Genomic DNA, 21596 nt, shown 5'->3' on the forward strand with positions numbered 1-21596 from the left:
TAAATAAGTGGAAGGACATTCCATATTTATAGATGGAAGACTTAATATTGTTGAGGTGGCATTACTCCTGAAGTTGATATACAGAGTCAACACAACTTCTGTTGAAATCCCAACTTGCTTTTTGGCAGAAATTGACAAGCTGACCCTAAAATTCATATGGAAATGCAAGGGGCCCAGAATTGCTAAAATAGTCTTGAAAAAAAGAACAAAGTTGAAGGGCTTGCACTGCTCCATTTTAGAAGTTATTACAAAGATGCAGTAATCAAGACAGTGTAGTATTGACATAAGGATCGACATGTAGATCAGTGCAGTAGAGTTAAGCATCCAGAATTTAATCCTTGTATTTATGATCATGATTTTTGAGAATGTTGCCAAGACAAGTCAGTGGGGAAAAGAATAGTTTTTTAGATAAGTGATGCTAAAAACGAATTTGGGACTCCAACCTCACACCATACAGAGATTAACGCAAAATGGATCACATAACTAAATGTGAGAGTTAAAACTATAAAACTTTTAGAAGAAAACCTAGGAATAAATTTTTGCAACCTTAGGTTAGGCAGTGCTTTCTTAGATATGACACCAAAAGTGATAAAAGAAGAACTATATAAATTAGATTTATATCAAAATTAAGAACTTTTGTTCTGGAAAATGACCATTAATTTAACAAAGTGAAAAGACAGTGTGTGCAGAATGAGAGAAAATGTTTGTAAATTAAAGGGACTGGATCTAGAATATATAAAGAGCTCTTTCAACTCAATTAAAAAAAAGAGATAACCCAATTTAAAAACAGGCAAAGTAGGGGCACCTGGATGGCTCAGTTGGTCAAGCATCCGACTTTAGCTCAGATCATGATTTCATGGTTCATGAGTTCGAGCCCTGTGTTGGACTCTGTGCAGATAGCATGGAGCCTGGAGCCTGCTTCGAGTTCTGTGTCTCCCTCTCTCTCTGCCCCTCCCCTGCTTATGCTCGTTCTCTCTCTCAAAATTAATAAATGTTAAAAAAATTTTTTTTAAAACAGGCAAAGGATTCAAGTAGACACTTCCTCAAAAAAGGATTTACAAAGGGCCAGTAGGCATGTGCTCAAAAGATGCTCAACAGCATTAGCTATTATGAAAATGCAAAATTTGAGATACCACTTTATACCCATAAGGATGGCTGTAATAAAAAAAGTAACAGTGTTGGTAAGATCATGGAGTAATTGAAACTCTCATACATTGCTGGTGGTAATGTAAAATGGTGCAGCCACTTTGGAAAATAGTTTGGCAGCTCCCCAAAATTGTTAGACAATGAGTTACATATGTTCTAGTTTTTCCACTACTAGGTATGTACATAAAATAAATAACAACCTACATTTACACACGAACCTGTACATGAATATTCAGAGCAGCATTATTCATAATGGCGAAAAAATAGAAACAACCTAAATATCTATCAACTGATGAATGGATAAATAAAATGTGGTGTATCCACAATGGAAAAAAAGGGAATGAAGTATTGATACATGTACAGTATGGATGAATGTTGAAAACTTTATGCAATGGAAAGAAATTAGTCACAAAGGACCACAAATGGTATGATTCCATTTATATGAAATGTCTATCATGGCAAATTTGTATAAGCAGATTAGTTTCCTAGGGCTGGGGGAGGAATGATGGGAATGGGGAGTGACTGCCAATGAGATTGAAAAGGTTCTAACATCGATTGTGATGGTGGTCATACAGTCCTGGAAGTATATTAAAAACCATTGAATTGTACACTTCATTTGGGTGAATTATATCTCATTAAAACTGTTGCAAAAATAGTACTCGTAGTATTAATAATTACTAGAACATAATGCTTATTGCTGTATTAATACTTCAATTTAGAAACAGCTAAAAATAGAATCTTGGGCTCTTACCGATTACAGGTATGTAACTAATTATACTAGTTAGACTGCTAAGGCAGCTAGTTTGTTCACTTAGCAAAGAGAAAAGGTGGCAACAAGGAAAAGGTTGAAGAAAATGCAAGAGTAAGAAAGATTAAAGATGATATTTGGAATTGAGAAAGAAGTCTCCTTAAGGAGTGATAAGATATCTGCGAAAAGAAGGTGTGGTATGAGTTGGGAACAAAAATAGAGTGGGGGAAGAAAAGTAATTAACAGTGCTGTCCCTTGGAAACCTTCTTAGTCTAAAGTAGCCTAAGCCCCTTAACCAACAAATTGCAAGGAAGCAGGAGGAAGGGGACAGAGCAGGAAGGCTCAGGAGGAAGGGTTGATGTTGAGGTTCTTTAGTTTATGTGGTCAGAACTTGTGAAGTTGTGAAATTTTGGTTAGCCTTTGTTTTTTGTTTCATTTTTTGTATGCAGTTGTACTTACTGTACTTTTCCAAAACCATCAGCTGTAAGTTGATGACCAGTTTATCTCATCTTGCATGAGATTTTTTCCACTTTTAGTACTGAAAGTGCCATGTTCCAGGGAGTCCTTAAGAGTCCTTCAGTCCTTGGTCACCCTAGTTGTAAGATGTGCTGCTGATTTATAATAGCTTTTTTGCTATGTGTGTGTGTGTATGTGTGTGTGTGTGTGTGTGTGTGTGTGTGTGTGTGTAGATGATGAGGGAGAAAGATGCATTAAATGTATATATTACCGGTAAAATTCAGTTTGGAAAAAAAATGAATTATAGAACCAAGAATTAGGGAAATGCCACAAAATATTTGTTGACTCTTACATTGTTAAGACCCTTTATAGTTAGGCACTAAAGTTATCAGCACCAAGACATGGGCCTTGTTCTAAAGGAACTGTCTATAATGATAGCAATTCTTTGAGATGATATCTTTTCCTCAGCAACAAGGGTGTGTGTTGTTTTTTCTTTCTTTTTTTTTTTTTTTAATTTTAGAGACAGCGTGCTAGCACGGGAGAGGGGCAGTGTGGGGGGAAGAAAGAGAATCTCAAGCAGGCTCTACACTCAGTGCAGAGCCCGATATGGGGCTCAATTCCATGACCTGAGCCAAACTCAAGGGTCAGATGTTCAACCGACTGAGCCACCCAGGCACCTGAAGCGTCTATTTTTAGTAGAAAAAAGTTGAAAGAACTGTTGGTAAGAATGTGGTGGTCCTGAAGTCTTCACAAGACTATAATTTCTGTGAAGGCAAACTTCATATTCATTTTCTTTAACATAAGATTCCCAGTGTCTGGTAAGTTGCCTGGCACCTATTAAAGACTCAGTAAATATTTATTGGATAAATCAAATTAATGAGGAAGATTAGGAGACTGGACAGAAGATACTTTAGAGATTTCTTAGAGATAGGTCGGTTTAAACCAGGATTCTTTTTTGGTTTTTTGCTAGTAAATAGCTAATGTTTACAGACTTTGTGCCAGGCTCCGTCCGAATGCTTTGGTTGTTGACTCATTTAATCATTGTATTATTATCCCTGTTTTTTATAGATAAGGAAACAGATGGCACTGAAAGTTTAAAATGCTTGCCTGAATAGAGTGGATCTTGGATTTGCACCCTGGCAGTGGGACCCAGAATCTGCCCTCTCCCTGCTCTCAGGAGTTGGCAGTGGTGTGGAAACTGTAGTATCAAGTTCAGCTGGATGTTTACTTAACCTAGAGCTAGTACATGAAAGCCTTTGTTGGTAGAGCCACCACTTACCCAGCTAAGTGATTTCTCTGCACTTTAAAGGAATAGTGAACTTCACTGGGTAAGATATAAATGTTTCTTCAAAACCTGTAAATTTGCCCAAACTGGGCATCTTTTGTGGAGAAATTAATGAGTAATATACAAAAAAAAAGAGATAAACCAGTGGGTGGGAGGGAGGAAACGGTGGGTGATGGGCATTGAGGAGGGCACCTGTTGGGATGAGCACTGGGTGTTGTATGGAAACCAATTTGACAATAAATTTCATATTAAAAAAAAAAAAGATAAACTAGCAAGTAAACTCTGCCTTCTAATTTTTTTTTTTAATTTTTTTTTTTTTTAAGTTTATTTAGTTTTGAGACAGAGAGAGACAGAGCATGAACGGGGAAGGGGCAGAGAGAGAGGGAGACACAGAATCGGAAGCAGGCTCCAGGCTCTGAGCCATCAGCCCAGAGCCTGACGCGGGGCTCGAACTCACGGACCGCGAGATCGTGACCTGAGCCGAAGTCGGACGCTCAACCGACTGAGCCACCCAGGCGCCCCAACTCTGCCTTCTAAAGAGCATAATGTAAACAGTTTAATTAGCAAGTTTTTCATGCTCTGACACAAAATGGAGACGGGAATGTCAAGTAACTAATGGAGAAAGTAAAAATTTGCCTGGCTGTTTGTCAGGCTGGAATTATACACAGAAAGCCTTACACAATGTTTCTCCCAAGAATAATGCAGTTGGAAAGTGTTGTAATAAGCCCTCTGAGTGACGATGGCTTGCTTATATACCAAGAAACTTTGTTCTTGAAAATCATAGACTGTCAGAAACTTGGCTGTGTGTAATTATATCTGTAAGAGTAAAATATCACCCTCTTGTCTGGAGAATCTTAAGTCATTTTGATATGAGAAGCAATCTTGACCTACAGCTGAGTTACACAGCTTCAGATAAGGGGTTTCTGGATACAACATCCACACAGTTGTTACGGAAAGAGGACATTGGGTTCTCTTTGCAGTCCAGTCCTGAAGTAGACCCGTTTTACATACCGCTCTGCTTTGCTCTAAGCCTGTCACAGCACTGCTTAGTTTAAATTTCACCTAAACTCCACTCCTCCCCAAATCTCATAACTGTTACCTTTCCTCTGTTTTGTGAGATGGCTCAGGATTCCTCTGCTGTGCAGTCTTCCTCACTGCAATGCATCAGTACACCTGACTTCATCAGGCTCCAGGTTTGTTCCTGTGGTCTTTAACCTGATCGGACTAGCACACTGCTGACTCTTGGAGACTGATTTGAAAAGAAAACTAAGATTGGATCAAGATGAGAGCTCATTGCAGAGCTTGCTAGTAGAATAGAAATCACCTTGCAGTTCTTATAAGGTGTCATTGTGGGTCTCTTGAGTCTTTTTTTTTTTCCTTTGTGTGTTTTAAAGTCATTGTTAGGAGCCATAAGGAACTTTTTAGGTCTTCTTTCTCAATGGTTATCAGATGTTTCACAGCTTTCAAAATTTTTGTCATAAAGAATAGGTGGTGACGGGGAAGCACTATTTGAACAATTGCTTAAGCCTGACCCTTATATTTCCTGTTGTGAAAAAGTAGGCACCGCATTTATAATTCCCCCAAACTCACACGTTTTATTTGTGGATCTGATTCCTCTGATTCTTGGCCCACTGTTTAGTTTTTCACACTAAAATATAGGATTTAATTACAGTTCCTCATAATTACTCATTTGTGGTATTGCTTGCAGCACCACGATTCTACTAGTTTTTAAAGTAGAACGTAAATGCAGAGAATACTGATTAATTAGGTAGCAACTCATGGGAGAAGCTCATTTCTTCTACATGGGGAAATTCATTCCTTTTCCAACATAATGAAAAGTATAGAGGTTGGTGTGCAGGGTAATTTGCAGTAAGAAAAATAGGGTATTATGTTTTGTTTTCATTGAGAGCAACCTTTATTAAATTGTAGAGCAAAATTCTGAAAGTGCGAAAAGTACCGGAAAGACCTCACTCTACTATTTCTTCATGGTTCTCCAAAGTTGTATTTTATAAGTTTTCTTTCCTGTCTGCTTTTGACATTAGTTTTTTTCTGTCCTGAGAGGTAGGAGAGGTGCTTTCTCCTCTTTATTTTCATCATAGAGTAGAAGACACCAGGGAAATGATTTATCTGGCTCCTTTTCTGTGTCCCTGGAGTGCGTAGTAGTAGATCCCTTACCACCTGTTGTTTATTCAGTGTTGCACTGTGCTTATTGCCATCGCGAAGAGAGTCTTTGTTACATCATTTATGATAATTTTCAAAGATTAATCATGGGTTGCTTAACCATTCTTTAATATATTAGAGGCATGTTATGGGCTTGAGGCTGACTATACTAGACAGATTCTGTATTTAACAATTGAAGGGTCATAATGCTCAAAATTAAAACACAAATAACAAAGGACTTTTTGTTTAATATAGCTGCCATTTCTTCCTCATTTCCAATCCTGTGTGTCTGTTCAGTGGATTTAGCTGCATGAATATTTAGCACTCAATTTAGTTAGGATAGAAGATACAAAGACAGGGTTCCTGCCTTCATAGAGCTTGTTACCCAATGTGAAAATGAACTAGAGAGTGTTTTTGTAGCAACCTAACTACAGGGATTGAGTCAGGTATGTGTGTATTTGAATTGTGCTGACAGTAAGGAATGGGCGGACTGTGACTAGAAACACTTAATCGATTCCCACGTCAATGAATAGCTGGCTTTGACTAGTCGTTTACTCTGTGAAATACTCTAGATGGGGCGTATCTAGGCAAGATGCTCTGTGAAAGGACACAAATAGGACATATATCCTGATTCATTTGATGGGTTCCATAGAGGTTGTAAGGTTCATTTCACTTGGTATAATTAGGAAAGGAACAGTTCAGCCGAGCCTCCAAGGCTGGCTAGGATTTTGCTAGCTATAGGAGAATAGGGGTATTTCATATGAGGATACTGTGAAAGCAGAGATGGTATTGACATACCCGGCCTGCTCTGTTTGGGTATAGTGGGAAACAAGGTGTAGAAAGCAGATTGATGATAGTTTATGGAGAACGGTAAATAGTAGCTGAAAGATTTAGACTTTACCCTGCAGACTGTGAGATTTTTTTTTTTTACAGGTTAGTAGCACAGTGTACATAGGACAGAGTGAGAAGAGAGATCCTGGGAGTAAGAAGACCTGTTATTCTTACAACATCCACAGTTGAGTAGCATGGAAGGCAGGGATGACCGCATGAGATTTTAGGGCGGAAGGAGGAACAGGACTGAAACATGACTGATAGGCTACTATGGAAAAGGAAAGAGGTACAGTGTATGTCCAAATTGAGGTTATGGGGAGAATAGTTTTGCTGTACTGTTTTTATTTTGGGAACTGATATTTTCTTAAGTTTTTTTCAGCTGTGACTTATGCCTACATAGCCTCCGGATCAGGAGGCATAGAAAATTGTATTTTAAACCAAGCCTGTGAGAGAGAACCAGAACACTAGAGAGCTCGAAGTTTTAGAACTATCCCTAAACAGTAAAGTGTGGTTCTTGTTGTAAGCATGGTAAAGATAGAAAAATTATTGCCCATTATATTCTTTGCTTGGTTTAAAATCTGTACCATGATTTGTGTGTCCTTTTTGTTCTTACTCTAGCTTTCAAGCCTGCTACAAACCTACTTTACATAAAGAAATTCTAGGTATGCCACTGTAATTTTTAATAAAGTAGTAGGGATATAATCCAGAGGACTGGTACTGGGAATTCACTACTGAGTTATGGGTACCTCCTTTATTTTGAATCTTCCATTAGAGCTACGTTGATAAACTGGGCTCTCAAAAGAAGAGCTGGATCCAGGTAAGAGAAAAGGAGACCTAGAAGGTTAGTTAGGAATTTCTGGTTAAGTCAGTCTAACCTCACTACCTGGAGACCATCCGTTCACATTGGGGAATGTTTTCTCAAATACTTATTTAAAATGAAATGAGTAGAATTTCGTTCTTTGGGTGTGAAAAAATTTTTTACTCTTTTTATGTATACAGTGCAGATACACACACACATATAGAATATCTGTGGCATTAAAATTTCATCGGGAAAGGCCATTAGGAAAACAAGATGGAGAAACGCTGTATTAGGAGTTTTTGTTTTTGTTTTCTTTCCCCTAGGAGTGGGAATCCTGTTTTCTTTAAACCAAATATACCTAATCATGGAATGATGATGGAAACTGTTCTGGTACACCAGTCAGGATATTTTAATCTTCCACTGTTTAGTTTCAGCAAGGAAATTTCTTGATCCTATTGAACTCAAGTTCAGAGTTGATTTGTAACCATTTATGCAAATGTAAGTGATACTTACTTTAAACATTGTTAATCAGAAACACTTATTAAAAGATGGCCAAACAAAAAATAAACTATAAGTTATTTTCATTAGATCATCTATTTGAAGAGTCATTTTCTTATTTGCAGTCCTTAAAAATACCAATACTGCTATCATCATTCATTTTTTCATTTATATTGGAATATCTAGAAATCCTTGGAACTATTAGATACTTCCTTTATATTTCTGTGTGGTTTTAATTTGTAATTTGAGTATTCTCCCCAAAACTAAGAATTGGGTACTAGTTCTGTGGTTTGCAAAAAATATTTTACAATTTTATATTGTAATTACTTAAAGTCATTTTCTTATCTCTTTAAAATTAGCCATTAGATTTCATGGTAGTTTAGGATAGTAATTGGATTTCAGTATTTCCTGGTACCCTGATGGTTTGGGACAGTAGTTGACAGCTTGTTTAAGAGAATAACAGTTCTGGGAAGAGAGCCATAGATTACTGAAATACTATTAATTCCATTTATTATTTCTGTAATATGAAATGGAGTTTTATAAATTATGTATTTTGAATGGTACCATAAATCAAATTAAAAGGCATCTCAAAACAGGAACCCTCTTGCACTGTTGGTGGGAATGCAAATTGGTGCAGCCGCTCTGGAAAGCAGTGTGGAGGTTCCTCAGAAAATTAAAAATAGACCTACCCTATGACCCAGCAATAGCACTGCTAGGAATTTATCCAAGGGATACAGGAGTACGATGCATAGGGGCACTTGTACCCCAATGTTTATAGCGGCACTCTCAACAATAGCCAAATTATGGAAAGAGCCTAAATGTCCATCAACTGATGAATGGATAAAGAAATTGTGGTTTATATACACAATGGAATACTACGTGGCAATGAGAAAAAATGAAATATGGCCTTTTGTAGCAACGTGGATGGAACTGGAGAGTGATATGCTAAGTGAAATAAGCCATACAGAGAAAGACAGATACCATATGGTTTCACTCTTATGTGGATCCTGAGAAACGTAACAGAAACCCATGGGGGAGGGGAAGGAAAAAAAAAAAAAAAAAAAGAGGTTAGAGTGGGAGAGAGCCAAAGCATAAGAGACTGTTAAAAACTGAGAACAGACTGAGGGTTGATGGGGGGTGGGAGGGAGGGCAGGGTGGGTGATGGGTATTGAAGAGGGCACCTTTTGGGATGAGCACTGGGTGTTGTATGGAAACCAATTTGACAGTAAATTTCATATATTAAAAAATAAAAAAATAATAATAAAAAAATAATAAAAAATTTCTTTATCAAAAAACAAAAGGCATCTCAAAACTGGTTATAAAATACATGTAGCATGGATGGACATTGCCATTTCTCTGTTTAACAATTCTTTTTTAATGTTTGTTTACATTTAAGAGAGAGAGAGAGAGAGAGAGAAAAAGCGCAAGCAGGGGAGGGGCAGAGAAAGAGGGAGACACAGAATCCGAATCCAGGCTCTGAGCCATCAGCACAGAGCCCAGTGCGAGGCTCGAATTCACTAACCATGAGATCATGACCTGAGCTTAAGTCGGATGCTTAACCAACTAAGCCACCCAGGCACCTCTCTCTGTGTTTAAAATAGAATGGAAGCAGGAATGTTTATGAGTGAAGTACCCATAAGATGGACATGGGAAATCGTACTTCTTTCCCATAATCTAAGTTTAAATTTTCTTTCTGGCCGTAGAACATTGTGTGTGCATGTGTGTGCATGCATGTGGTTAAAAAATACCAAACCAAACAAAAAAACCACAGATTTAGCTTCTTAACAAATTTTTAAGTGTATATACAGCATTAACTATAAGCACAATCTTGTACAGCAGATCTCTAGAACGTTTTCATCTTGCATGATTAAAACTCTATACCTGTTGGGGTGCCTGGACACCTCAGTTGGTGGAGTGTCTTACTCTTGATTTTGGCTCGGGTCATGATCCCAGAGTTGTGCAATCGAGCCCCATATTGGGCTCCATGCTGAGCGTGGAGCCTGCTTAAAATTCTCTTTCTCTCTCCCTCTCCTCTACCCTACTCATGCTCACTCTCTCTAAGAAAAATAAATACAAATAAATAAATAAATACCCAGAAGTTGTATTGCTGGATCATATGGTAGCTCTGTTTGTTCCTTTTGTGAGGAACCTGTTTCCTGTTTTCCGTAGCAGCTGCATCATTTTACATTCCTATCAACAGTTTACAAGTGTTCAGATTTCTCTACATTCTCACCAACCTTTCTTTCCTTTTCTTTTTCCTTTTCTATTCTCCCTCCCTTTCTTTTCTCTTTTTCTTTTTTTCTTTTTATTTCTTTCTGTTTCTCTTTCCTTCTCTTTCTCGCTTTCTCTTTCTCTCTTTCGATAATGGCCATCCCAACAGCTGTGAGTTGATATCTCATTGTGGCTTTGATTTGCATTTCCTTGATGCTTAATGGTGTTGAGCATTTTTCATGTATCTGTGGGCCATTTGTACATATTTTTTAGAGAAATATCTATTCAAGTCCTTTGCCCATTTTTTAATCAGGGTGTTTTGGTTTTTTGGAATGTTTTGCTTTTCAGTTATGGGAGTTCCATATGTATTATGGATATTAACCCCTTATCAGATACCTGGCTTACAAATATTTTCTCCCATTCTGTAGTTTGCATTTTCACTCTGTTGATTGTTTTCTTTGCTGTGCGAGAAGTTTTTTAGTTTGATGTAGTCCCACTTGTCTATTTTTGCCTTTGTTGCTTGTTCTTTTTGTGTCATATCCAAGAAATCGTTGCCAAGACCAGTGTTATGAAGTTTTCCTCCAATGTTTTCTTGTAGAAGTTTTACATTTTCAGGTCTTGAGTTTAAGTCTTTAATCCATTTTGAGTTGCTTTTTGTGTATGGTGTAAGATAAGGGTCCAATTTCATTTTTCTGCATGTGGATATCCAGTTTTTCCAGCGCCATTTATTGGAGAGATTATTCTATCCCCATTCAGTAGTCGTCATGCCCTTGTTGAAAATCAGTTGACCATACATGTGTGGGTTTATTTCTGGGCTGTCTGTTCTGTTCCATTGGTCTATATGTTTGTGTTTATGCCACTACTGCCCTATTTTAATTACTATAGCTTTGTAGCATGTTTGAAATCAAGAAATGTGAGGTCTCCAGCTTGGTTCTTTTTTCTCATGATTGTTTTGGATATTCAGGATCCTTTGTGGTTGTTTCATATGACTTTTAGGGTTGTGTTTTTCTATTTTGCAAAACTAAACAAAACAAAAGCCACTGGATTTCTGTAAGGATTGCGTTGAATCTGTAGATCACTTTGGCTAGTATGGACACTTTAACAATATAAAGTCTTCCAGTCTATAATATGGACTTTATTTATGTCTTTAGTTTTTAGTATACAAGCCTTCCACCTCATTGGTTAGGTTTATTTCCAACTATTTTATTCTTTTTGATGAGATTGTAATTGAGGTTTTTCTTGATTTTCTTTTTGGATTATTTATTGCTCCAGTATGTAGACACAACTAATTTTTGTATGTTAATTTTATATTCTGCAATGTTGCTGAATTTTTTAATGCTTATAGTTGTCTGTTTTTTGGAGTCTTTAGGGTTTTTTACTTATAAGATCATGTCATCTGCAAACAGAGATAGTTTTACTTGTTCCTTTCCAATTTGGATGCTTTTTATTTCTTTTCCTTATCACTCTGGCAGAAGACATTTAACATGATCCAGGGTAGACAAAGAATCAAAAAAAGGTGAGAATTCTTCTGGACATATCCATTCTTAAATAAGAGCTACTTATTTTAAAGTAATACCAATTACAAAATGGTTCTCCCATGTTTTTCTTTTCTGATGAATATAATTTTAAATTTTTTTATGTTCAGAAAAAGATTTGGTTGGTATTTTGGTTGGTGTATTACATTAATTCAGGGATTAATTCAAGAGACAGTTGCCATCTTTACTATAATAAAGTCTTCTCTTCAAAAGTGAAGTGTCTTTCCATTCTTTAAAAATGTTTATTTATTTTGAGGCCGGTAGGGGGGGGCAGATAGAGAATCCCAAGCAGGCTCCAGGCTGGCAACGCTGAGCCTGACACAGGGCTTGAACCCATGAACCGCGAGATCATGGCCTGCGCCAAAATCAGGAGTCAGACGCTTAATTGACCGAGCCACCCAGGCACCCCATCTTTCCATTTGTTTAGATCTTTTATCTCCCAAAATACTTTATTTATGGCCTACACATTTTGATGCTTATCCTTAGATATATAATTTGATTTGATGTATTCTAATTTGTTAATTTAAGCATTTTAAAAAATTGTTTCTGGTTGTTTTTTCAGTTGATTTTTATTTGCTTGCTTTCTGGGAACATATATATACTAATAATGAGAATTTTGTATTTTTACTATTTATCCACCTATTTTTTTCTGTTGTGGATTTCAGTTTCTTAGTACTTCTAGAATAATTCACTGACTCATTCATGTTCAGTGCCCCTATTATGTGTTAGGAGACACAGTGACTAAGTAGACATATAGTATGTTAGATATGGCAAGTGCTACAGAGAAAACTAAGGGCAGTAATGTACTGTAAGAGCAGTTGTAGAGTTGTGATTGTGGGTTGCTATTTTGTATAGGGGTATCAGAGAAGGTCTCACCTTGAAGGCAACAGATGAGTAGAGCCTTGAAAGAAGTGAGGAAGCAAGCCGTCTGGGTTAAGAGAGCACTTTAGGTAGTCTGAATAGAAGGTGTAAAGGCTGAGAGTCAGGAGCTCATTTATGCTATTCAGGGAAAAAAGCAAGGGAGACAGTGTGGCTGAAGCCGAGTGAAGGGGGAGAATAGTAGGAGAAATAATGTAAAATTACAAATAACAAATCATACTGGGAGATAATAGTAACGAACATTTGTGAAGCCTCGTTCTAAGCATTGAAGTATTCTTTCATCTAATCCTTCCAATAAGAGAGTTAGAGGGAGACACTGTTATCTCCATTTTATGAGGAACCTGAATTCAGAAAAAGAATATGAATTAATTTGCCCAAGATCATACAGCCAGAAAGCTGTGAAATCAGGTTTCATAAATCAGTATTTTGATTCCAAAGTACATGTCCCTAATTATGACACTGTGCTAAACATGGTGAGTCCAGTAGCAAAGTATAGATTTGATGTTATAGAAATAAAGGAAATACTTAAGGTTTGAGTTTAAACTATTATAGTTATTATAGTACAGATTTCACGTCCCCTGGAAGTTTCTTAAAGTCAAGGAAAGTATTGCTCATTTCTGGAACTCTACCTATAGTTTCTAAGCACATTCTCACTTGTATCATATTTGCTGCTCAGTGTATGGTGGTTGTTGAATGTATTCTCAAGAAACACCATCTAAAGAGAATAACTGGGGGCACCTGGGTGGCTCAGTCAGTTGAGCATCTGTTGATTTGGGCTTAGGTCATGATCACAGGGTCATGGGGTTGAGCCCTACCTACATCGGGCTCCAGACTGAGCATGGAGCCTGCTTAAGATTCTCTCCCTCTCTCTCTCTGCCCCTCTCCCCCTTAAAAAAAAAAAAAAAAAAAAAAACTACTCATCTTTATCCAACTGTAAAGTGTTAGGTATTTTTACAAACGAGATATCTATATCTAGATCTAGATCTAGATCTAGATATAGATATATAGATATAGATATATATAAATATATATATCTATATATATAAAGACATATATCTAGATCTAGATCTAGATCTAGATATAGATATATAGATATAGATATATATAAATATATATATCTATATATATAAAGACATATATCTATATCTATATCTATGTCTATATATATATATAAGATATAGATATAGATATAAGATATATATATCTATATAAGATATATATATATAATTTCACAAATGTATATATGTACGTGTATGTATGTATATATATACATATATGTGCGTATATGTACATATACACACACACACAAACACCTCATTACAGAGTTCTACACTAGAAGGTAAATCGTATCTATAACAAGTTGAGAAAACTTGTTTTTGAAATCTTAAAAAAATGATAATTAAAAGTATTTTAAATTCTAACTTGCTGTGTTAAATGTTGATAATGCAGAGAATTATTTTATTATAATGACACTTGTCAAGACATTTCTGGAAAACCATCACAACTTATTAGGATTGTGAAGATGTCAAACACTTGGAAGAAAGACATAAAGATGACTGAAGGAAAATAAGAAAACAAAGAAACAAAATAGGATACAGGAAACAAAGTAAGAACACCAAGGGAAATTGAGGATGCCTTGTAAACTTGTGTTTACTTCACAGGGGGCAGAACTAGGGAAATAGAATACACAGTTTACAGATAGACTAAGACTTGGTTCTTTGAAAACACGAACATACTTGTCTCTTGGTTCACTTCCCAATGCAAGATAATCCTTAAATTTTCCTGGTTTGATTTTCAGATAAACTGTGCTTCCGTTTAGTGTGAAGGGACATGTCAACTGCCTTCATATAACGACTTGGATGGAATTAGATCCATAAGCTGTTACACAGACCAAATGACATTGCTACCTCTTAACCAATAGTTCCATTTTTTTCATGTTTTTTTTTTTGCATTTATTTATTTTATTTAATTTAATTTTATTTATTTTTAATATAACTTATTGTCAAATTGGTTTCCATACAACACCCACTGCTCATCCCAGCAGGTGCCCTCCTCAGTGCCCATCACCCACTTTCCTCTTTCCCTCACCCCCCATCAACCCTCAAATGGATAAAGAAGATGTGGTTTATATATACAATGGAATACTACTTGGCAATGAGAAAGAATGAAATCTGGCCATTTGTAGCAATGTGGATGGAACTGGAGAGTATTATGCTAAGTGAAATAGTTCCATTTTGACAGTTTCACAATATTTATCTGAACAACAATATTTGTATAATTATATTACTGAATTCTTATTACAGTTTTACAAAAAAGTAAGTAGTTTATTAATTCAAAATGCTTGTGTTAATGTACTTTATAAAACATACACAGTTGACACTAGTGAAAATAACGAGGCATACCAAAAAAGCAGTTAGTTGGATATTTGACTTAAGTACTATTTTGTCAAAGAAAAAGTAAAGAATTTTATGAAATTTTGGAAATACAGTGATTGTTAGTTTGTATCTAAAAGGCAAGGAGGTATTAGGGATTCTGTGTTTTCTTGTAGTTTTCAGGGAAAGACCCACCTCCATGGCATTGAAGTCTCCTTGTTTGTTCTCACACATCTGACTAAATATAGCTGTTTACAGGAAAGCATTGTATACCAAATAGAAATGTCTATAATCTGGTTCATTGTTATCTGCCATTGTATCTGTTCTTTATTAAATGGAAGAACTGAGTCTTTTTTTGTTAAAAAAAAAAAAAAAAGTTTGTTAAAACTCTAAAACATTTGTGAAGCACCTACTACAGTTTGGACAACGTTTTTCATAAATGGATGGTAATAATTCTATCAGCTTAGAATAATGTTGACTACTGTAATAACTAAACTAGAACATATGAATGGCTTAACATAATCAAGTTTATGTAATAGTTCAGTGCAGATGTTCAAGTTGTTGGATGACTTTCTTCCTTTTAGTGACTCAGGGACCCAGACTTCTTGCAATTCCTGGGGCCTCACAGTGTCATGTAGTTTGCTGATAGGGAAATAAATCGTGCAACAAGGACACATTACTTTTGCTCAGTTTCCATTGGCAAGAACTAGTCTTTAGGCGCATCAGTGTTCACTGTGAAGGAAGTGTCATCTTTGACTAGATGATTGTCTCTCACCAGTAACTTCTACACTGCGGAAGGAGTACACAGATTGAGAATGGCTAGCCAGCTCTGCCACAGTAATAATGTTGATAGTAATAATGTGTTAATTTCCTGTGGCTGCTGTAACAACTTACTACCAAATTGACGGCTTGAAAAGCACACCTTTTTCTCTTAGAGTTCTGGAATTCTGAAATCCAGAGTGTGTTTCACTGGGTCAAGAGCCAAGTGTCAACAGGGCTGCACTCTCTCTGGAGACCTTAAGGGAGAATCTCTTTGCTTGCCTTTTCCAGCTTCTAGAGCCATATTCCTTGCACTCCTTAATTCTTGGCCTCTTCCTTCATCTTCAAACCATAGCAACTTGCTTCTTGGCCTTCTTATAGTCAAGTCTCCCTCTTCTTCCCTCTTACAAGGACACTTGTGATTCCATTTAGATGATCCAGAGAATTCAGGGTAATTTCCCCATCTCAAGATCCTTAATTTCATCACACTTGTAAAAACCCTTTTGCCGTATACGGTCATATTGACAAGTTTTAGGGATTAGAACCCTTCTAGGGCCATTATTCAGCCTCCTGCAAATAGTTAACATTTATTGAACACACTGTGCGTCATGTTTATGTAGAGAAATTTTCATGTCTTAGTTTCTGTTTTTCTGCCTGTTTATTCATGATCCGGTCTACTTACAGGTTTGCCTGTTTTTCTGTTATGGTTTTCTTTTCTTTTCTTTTCTTTTCTTTTCTTTTCTTTTCTTTTCTTTTCTTTTCTTTTCTTTTCTTCTCTTTTCTTTTCTTTTCTTTTCTTTTCTTTTCTTTTCTTTTCTTCTCCCTTCTCCCTTCTCCCTTCTCCCTTCTCCCTTCTCCCTTCTCCCTTCTCCCTTCTCCCTTCTCCCTTCTCCCTTTTCCCTTTTCCCTTTTCCTTGTCTTTTCTTTCTCTGCCATTTTTTGGAAAATATATTCCTTACTTCAGTGTCTAAAAATTTTACATAAAATCCTAGACTCTCAGAATTGGAAAGAATCTGTAGAAATTGTCTGGTATAACCATCCCAGTCTACAGTATCCAATTAAGTGTGCTAGGATTTGGGATGGGGGTGCCTGTTAATTTATTATTTGAAATATAGTTCTCTGGAGCTTTGATGAAAGCGCTTTAAATCTACTGTAAGGCTTCTTTGGATTACTGCTGCATTAAACTCTGTTTTCTTTTTTTTCCTACCCAAATCACCCTTTTTCAGTTACCTTTAAAAATCGAATTGTGCATTTTTTTTACTCCCCCCCCCCCCCTCCAAAATGTTGAATTTAACTCAGCCATTCTCCTAAGCACATAGAAATGACTTGATAAGAAAAAAGGAAGCATTTTGGGTTAACACCAGTTTCTGGGAAAGAGGGTAGTTGAAGACTTAAAGCCATTCACAGGTTTTTGTAAAATACGAGAGTAGCAAATAAGCAATTAATTATATAAAACATGGTAATAACTGGTTGAAATTAAACCAAAAGCAGCATTCTTGATTTAGTGTCAGCTTGTAGAGGAATTATGTGGTATTACAGATTCATTCAGGCAACAGTTCTATTGATCACATATTGCTATGGATACAAAGATGACTAAGACATAATCTTGTTCCAGAGGATGTGATATTCTAGTGAGAACGTAGACATGCACTGATGCGGTGTCATAAGGGCTATGATATGTGCAAAGATCACCATAGAAGATGTGATACAGTTGTGAGTAACAGAAACCACAACTCAGGGTAGCTTAAACAATACAAACAGGGAATTTATTGATCACGTGCAGGTATATCTGAAGCTTACAGAGTCAGATGAGGCTAGCTGCGGTGGCTCAGGCAAGCCTTCTTCCTTCCCCTGTTTTCCTGTTTCTCCTCAATGCTTTCTACAGATCAACTTTATTCTAAAGCTATCTCCCTTTGAGGTTGTAGAATGACTACCACCAGAACAACAGCTGTTATCCTCTGACCATCAAACTAGATCAACTTTGATCTCGTGTAAGCCCTTCACTGCTTTGGGGAAATGCGTAATTGAGAGGCAGGTGAAAAAGCAAAATTTAGAACTTTCAAAGTATTTAATATGTGCCCGAAATTTGGTATTAGTTTTATTTGGCTTTATTATTTCTAATTAGATTTTTAATTTATTGTTGCAAATTGGATTTTTCTTAATATGATGAATATCAGGAATTCTTGATGGGGAATAAAGTCAGAAGAGAATCCTAGTTCAGTGATTTTCTTCTGAAAATTTGGAAGCCTAAAAGTTTTCTGTTCTCCCTTTGGAGATCTTTGATTTTGTATTTACTTCATTGCAGAAATTAAGAATCTGACATACTGCCTTTTGTCTTTTATTTCTTCCCTTGTAACTGGGACAGTAGAGTGGGTTTTGACATTGGGTTCAAATGGTTCATGGCTAGGCTACTTCAAGTCTCAATTAGGTTTACAGTAGGAAACTGCCAAGGCAAGAAATGTCAGGGCTTGCCATAATGACCTCATACTTACAGTTTGAGCTGTAATTTAGGGAATCTGTTTCTTACTTTGCCACTAATATACATTGAAAATGAGGCTGTTCATAGTATATAAAGCTTTTAAAAACTCAAAGTAGTGCAAAGCTACTTTCATGTAGATGTAAGGACTACCATTTGTTCCTTCTACCTGGTCCCTGGTTCACCACATTTGCATTCACTGCAGTTCTCTTTCTGTCACAAGTGTTCATTCAGGAGCCATACCATGCAACACTGCTATAGGATTGCCAGATCTTATTTTGGAGAATTTGGGCAAGAAGGGAGTAGAAGGAGATTATTTGCTAATAGTCTGACCAGGCTAAATACAATTCCATTCTGCATCCGAATATGGCTGGAACAAGGCAGTTGAATATAGGAGAAGCCTGTGTATGTGGGCCATCTGGTAACCCAGTGCTGCTAGAGGGTGGCTCTCTCAGCCAAGAGCCTGTGGAGGTATATTTGACACTCTTGGTGCATAAGGGTTCCTGCCCTAACTTAAAAAGAACTACTTCCTTGTGCTATCATTATAGTAAATGTTATTTGGTAATAAAGGAAAAAAGCTGTGTATGTTTTCTAGTGAATTATATGATGATTATGTCCAGTGTGTAATAGTAATAATAACAAATGTTTATATAGCACTTACTCTGTACCAGGCACCATTCTAAGCATTTTACGCAAATTAGCCCATTTAATTTTTCCAACAGTCTTAGGACAAATTATTACTATTTTTATCCCCATTTTGCAGAGGAAGAAATTGGGACAGGTCAAGTAACTTGCTCAAATTAACACAGCTTAGTAAGGGACAGAGTTAGTATTTGAATCTAGATAGTCTGGGACCTGAGTTCACACTTTTAATCACTGTACTTTTTGTTAACTAAAGACTGAAAGTGTAATTAAATATAACATCAGTAACATTATTATGTTTTGAAACAAATTGACATTTTGAAACTTACCTACTAAATATTCGACATGCTTGTTTTTTATTCTAGGAGAAGATTTTGCAGTTGTACAGCAAGAAATTATTATGATGAAAGACTGTAAACACCCAAATATTGTTGCTTATTTTGGAAGCTATCTCAGGTACATTTTTGTTTCCCATCACCTAATACATTTAACAAAATAAAGTTAGCTCTAATAGCATGCTTTGTAGTTTTCTTCATGCTTTGAAGATAGGATATTTTTGTGTGAATGAAATTTTTATTTCTGACCTGTTTATGTTCATTCTGTAATCAATATCATAGTCTGATTTGTCTCTTGTACTCTTGGGAATTCTGGATGTGGTTTCAGTGAAGAAACTTGCAAGTAAAAATGAACTTTTATGGTTAATCTTTGCGTGGTAGACCAGAGATCTAAATATGCCATTCTGTTGCCCCTTACTCACAGACTTGGGTATATTTAGAAAGTCAGGAGCATCTCTAACTGCTAGGTTTTTATTAGAAACTTTTTCTTTCTTTTATGCTTCTAGCTCAGGGTATTGCATCATCCCTTCCCTTCATTTTGTCCAAAGGACTAGGAACTATAATTATTTCGCTGACTTCTTATTTTCCCAGGTTGTAAAGTAAACTTACACTGTGAATTGCAGTCTCTTGCTTTGGTCTGGCAGGACCACGCTGGGTTCCCCAGGTCATAGTCCATAGGGGTTGACCTCAAGGTCAAATACTGTTTTTCCATTTACTTCTCTGTGCAGTTGTGAGCTGAACTCTGTGACTGACTTGTTTTTAAGGTTCCTTCCAAAAGGAGGATTGACGAATGTTCTCTTCCTTATGTATTAAAAAACCCTTAATGTTTTATTCTGGTGGATGTACTGTGGGATATATAAGGAAGTAGCTTATCCCAGCTTCCATTGTCATATGACCCAGGTATTAAAAAAAACACTTCTCTCCTGATGTAGGCACAGCATATGGAAAAGACAGGGCAGTTCTGCCCCCTCTTTCCAGCTTGTGAAAAGCCAACCAAACCAGCTCTTCTTGATTCTAACCACTCTTGAACAGTTTTGATTGCCCCATCTTCATTAAGGTTGAAGAGTAGGTTTAGTGGAGACATTAGTTTATGTAGGGACAGATACTACGACCAGGTCAATGACTATTATATATTTTGAATGAGTTCTATAACAGCCAATTTAAAACCACTTTAATGGTAAGTGGTTCAAATAATACCTAACACAATTTCTGGTTCAGTTTTTATTTTATGGACAGACCCAACACAGACAATTACTGTATCAGGTCAAAGAAACAATCTCTTAAAACTCAGTTAAGTTTGTGATAAAAATAATTGATTGCTGCTAATACGTTAAAATCATCACTTCAGGACAATTCGTTTTATTACTGTTGTTGCTCCTAACAAAATGACCTACTTATACTCAATTGGGAGAAGCATCACAAAATACTTTTCCCCCCAAGGGCAAACAGGTCTTTGGTCTAAGAGTTTTTCTCAAACATGGTCTGAGTCGTCAGGAACTATGGGACCATTCAAAGGCTAACCTATTATTCTGGGATAGCCCCATCCATTTATATGGCACCTTGGTCTTTCTGCCATCAAGACAATAGCATCTTTGGTGGTTAAGAGTTCTGGAGTGAGATCGTTTGGACTGGTTGAGTCCTGACTCCATCATTTATTAACTGTGTGCCTCACAGCAAATTACTTAACTACTCTGAGCCTCCATTTCCTCATCTATAAAATAGGAATAATAATAATAGATACAAAATGTGATAGCTACAAGGATAATGAGTAAACACATGTAGTGTTTCCAACAGTGATTAAAATAAAATAAATGCTCCATAAACATTAACTCCTATTAACTACTACTATTGCTGCTGTTACTATTACTATTTCTTAACTATTTTTAAGTGTTATCATGTTAGTGCCTCATTTGATCTTTTCAGCAACACTGTTACCAGTATTTCTCTATGGTAGATACTATTTCCATTTTACAAATAAGATGCTTGAGAGAGTTCAACATCAAGTAATTAGTTTACAGTCCAATTTCAAGTTATTGACAGTAAGGTTCTACGTTCTTTCTGTAATATTGTGTTCATAGATCACATGACTTTTGACTTAGCCCTTTTGCCTCCTTGCCAAAAGAGCTGACCAAATAAACTTCCACCCCCACTCCCTCAGGTCCCTCCCATTGCCCCCCAAAAATCCTAACACTAAACTGGACATTTGACTGTGTTACTTAGGCAAGAGTCTTCCCACACAGGTTAGGCAGCAAAACATTTGTTCTTGTTACCCCCAAAAGGTGAATTACTTACGAGTTTGTATCCAGTTTTGTTTATAAATCTTGGCTTTGGCTTGCAGCAAAATAGTGCAACTCTTTAGTAATATGTCCATTAACCTTCACTTTTAGACGTACAGGAGAGAGCCAGTTAGATTATGCTTAACAAAAATTGTATTTACTTTAAAATTTTAGGAAATGTGTATTCT

The 21596-nt window shown here is 36.5% G+C and overlaps 1 protein-coding gene across 4 annotated transcripts in view; it reads left to right on the plus strand.

The window, feature by feature from the left end:
• MAP4K3 (mitogen-activated protein kinase kinase kinase kinase 3) overlaps positions 1-21596 on the plus strand; it is a 204452-nt gene that overhangs the window by 86752 nt on the left and 96104 nt on the right. For 3 of the 4 annotated variants that reach the window (XR_008418038.1, XM_019446682.2, XM_019446692.2), the window contains exon 3: positions 19163-19253. The exons of the other annotated variant lie outside the window; for it this stretch is intronic. Coding sequence is in view for 2 of the 3 variants with exons in the window: in XM_019446682.2 (XP_019302227.1) it covers positions 19163-19253 (91 nt within the window). In the remaining variant the exon portion in view is untranslated. The remainder of the gene's footprint in view (positions 1-19162; positions 19254-21596) is intronic. 4 annotated transcript variants of the gene reach the window in all.

This window comes from Panthera pardus, unplaced genomic scaffold, assembly GCF_024362965.1.
Source record: "Panthera pardus isolate Hobbes unplaced genomic scaffold, ASM2436296v1 HiC_scaffold_26, whole genome shotgun sequence".
NCBI classification, from domain to species: Eukaryota; Metazoa; Chordata; class Mammalia; order Carnivora; family Felidae; genus Panthera; species Panthera pardus.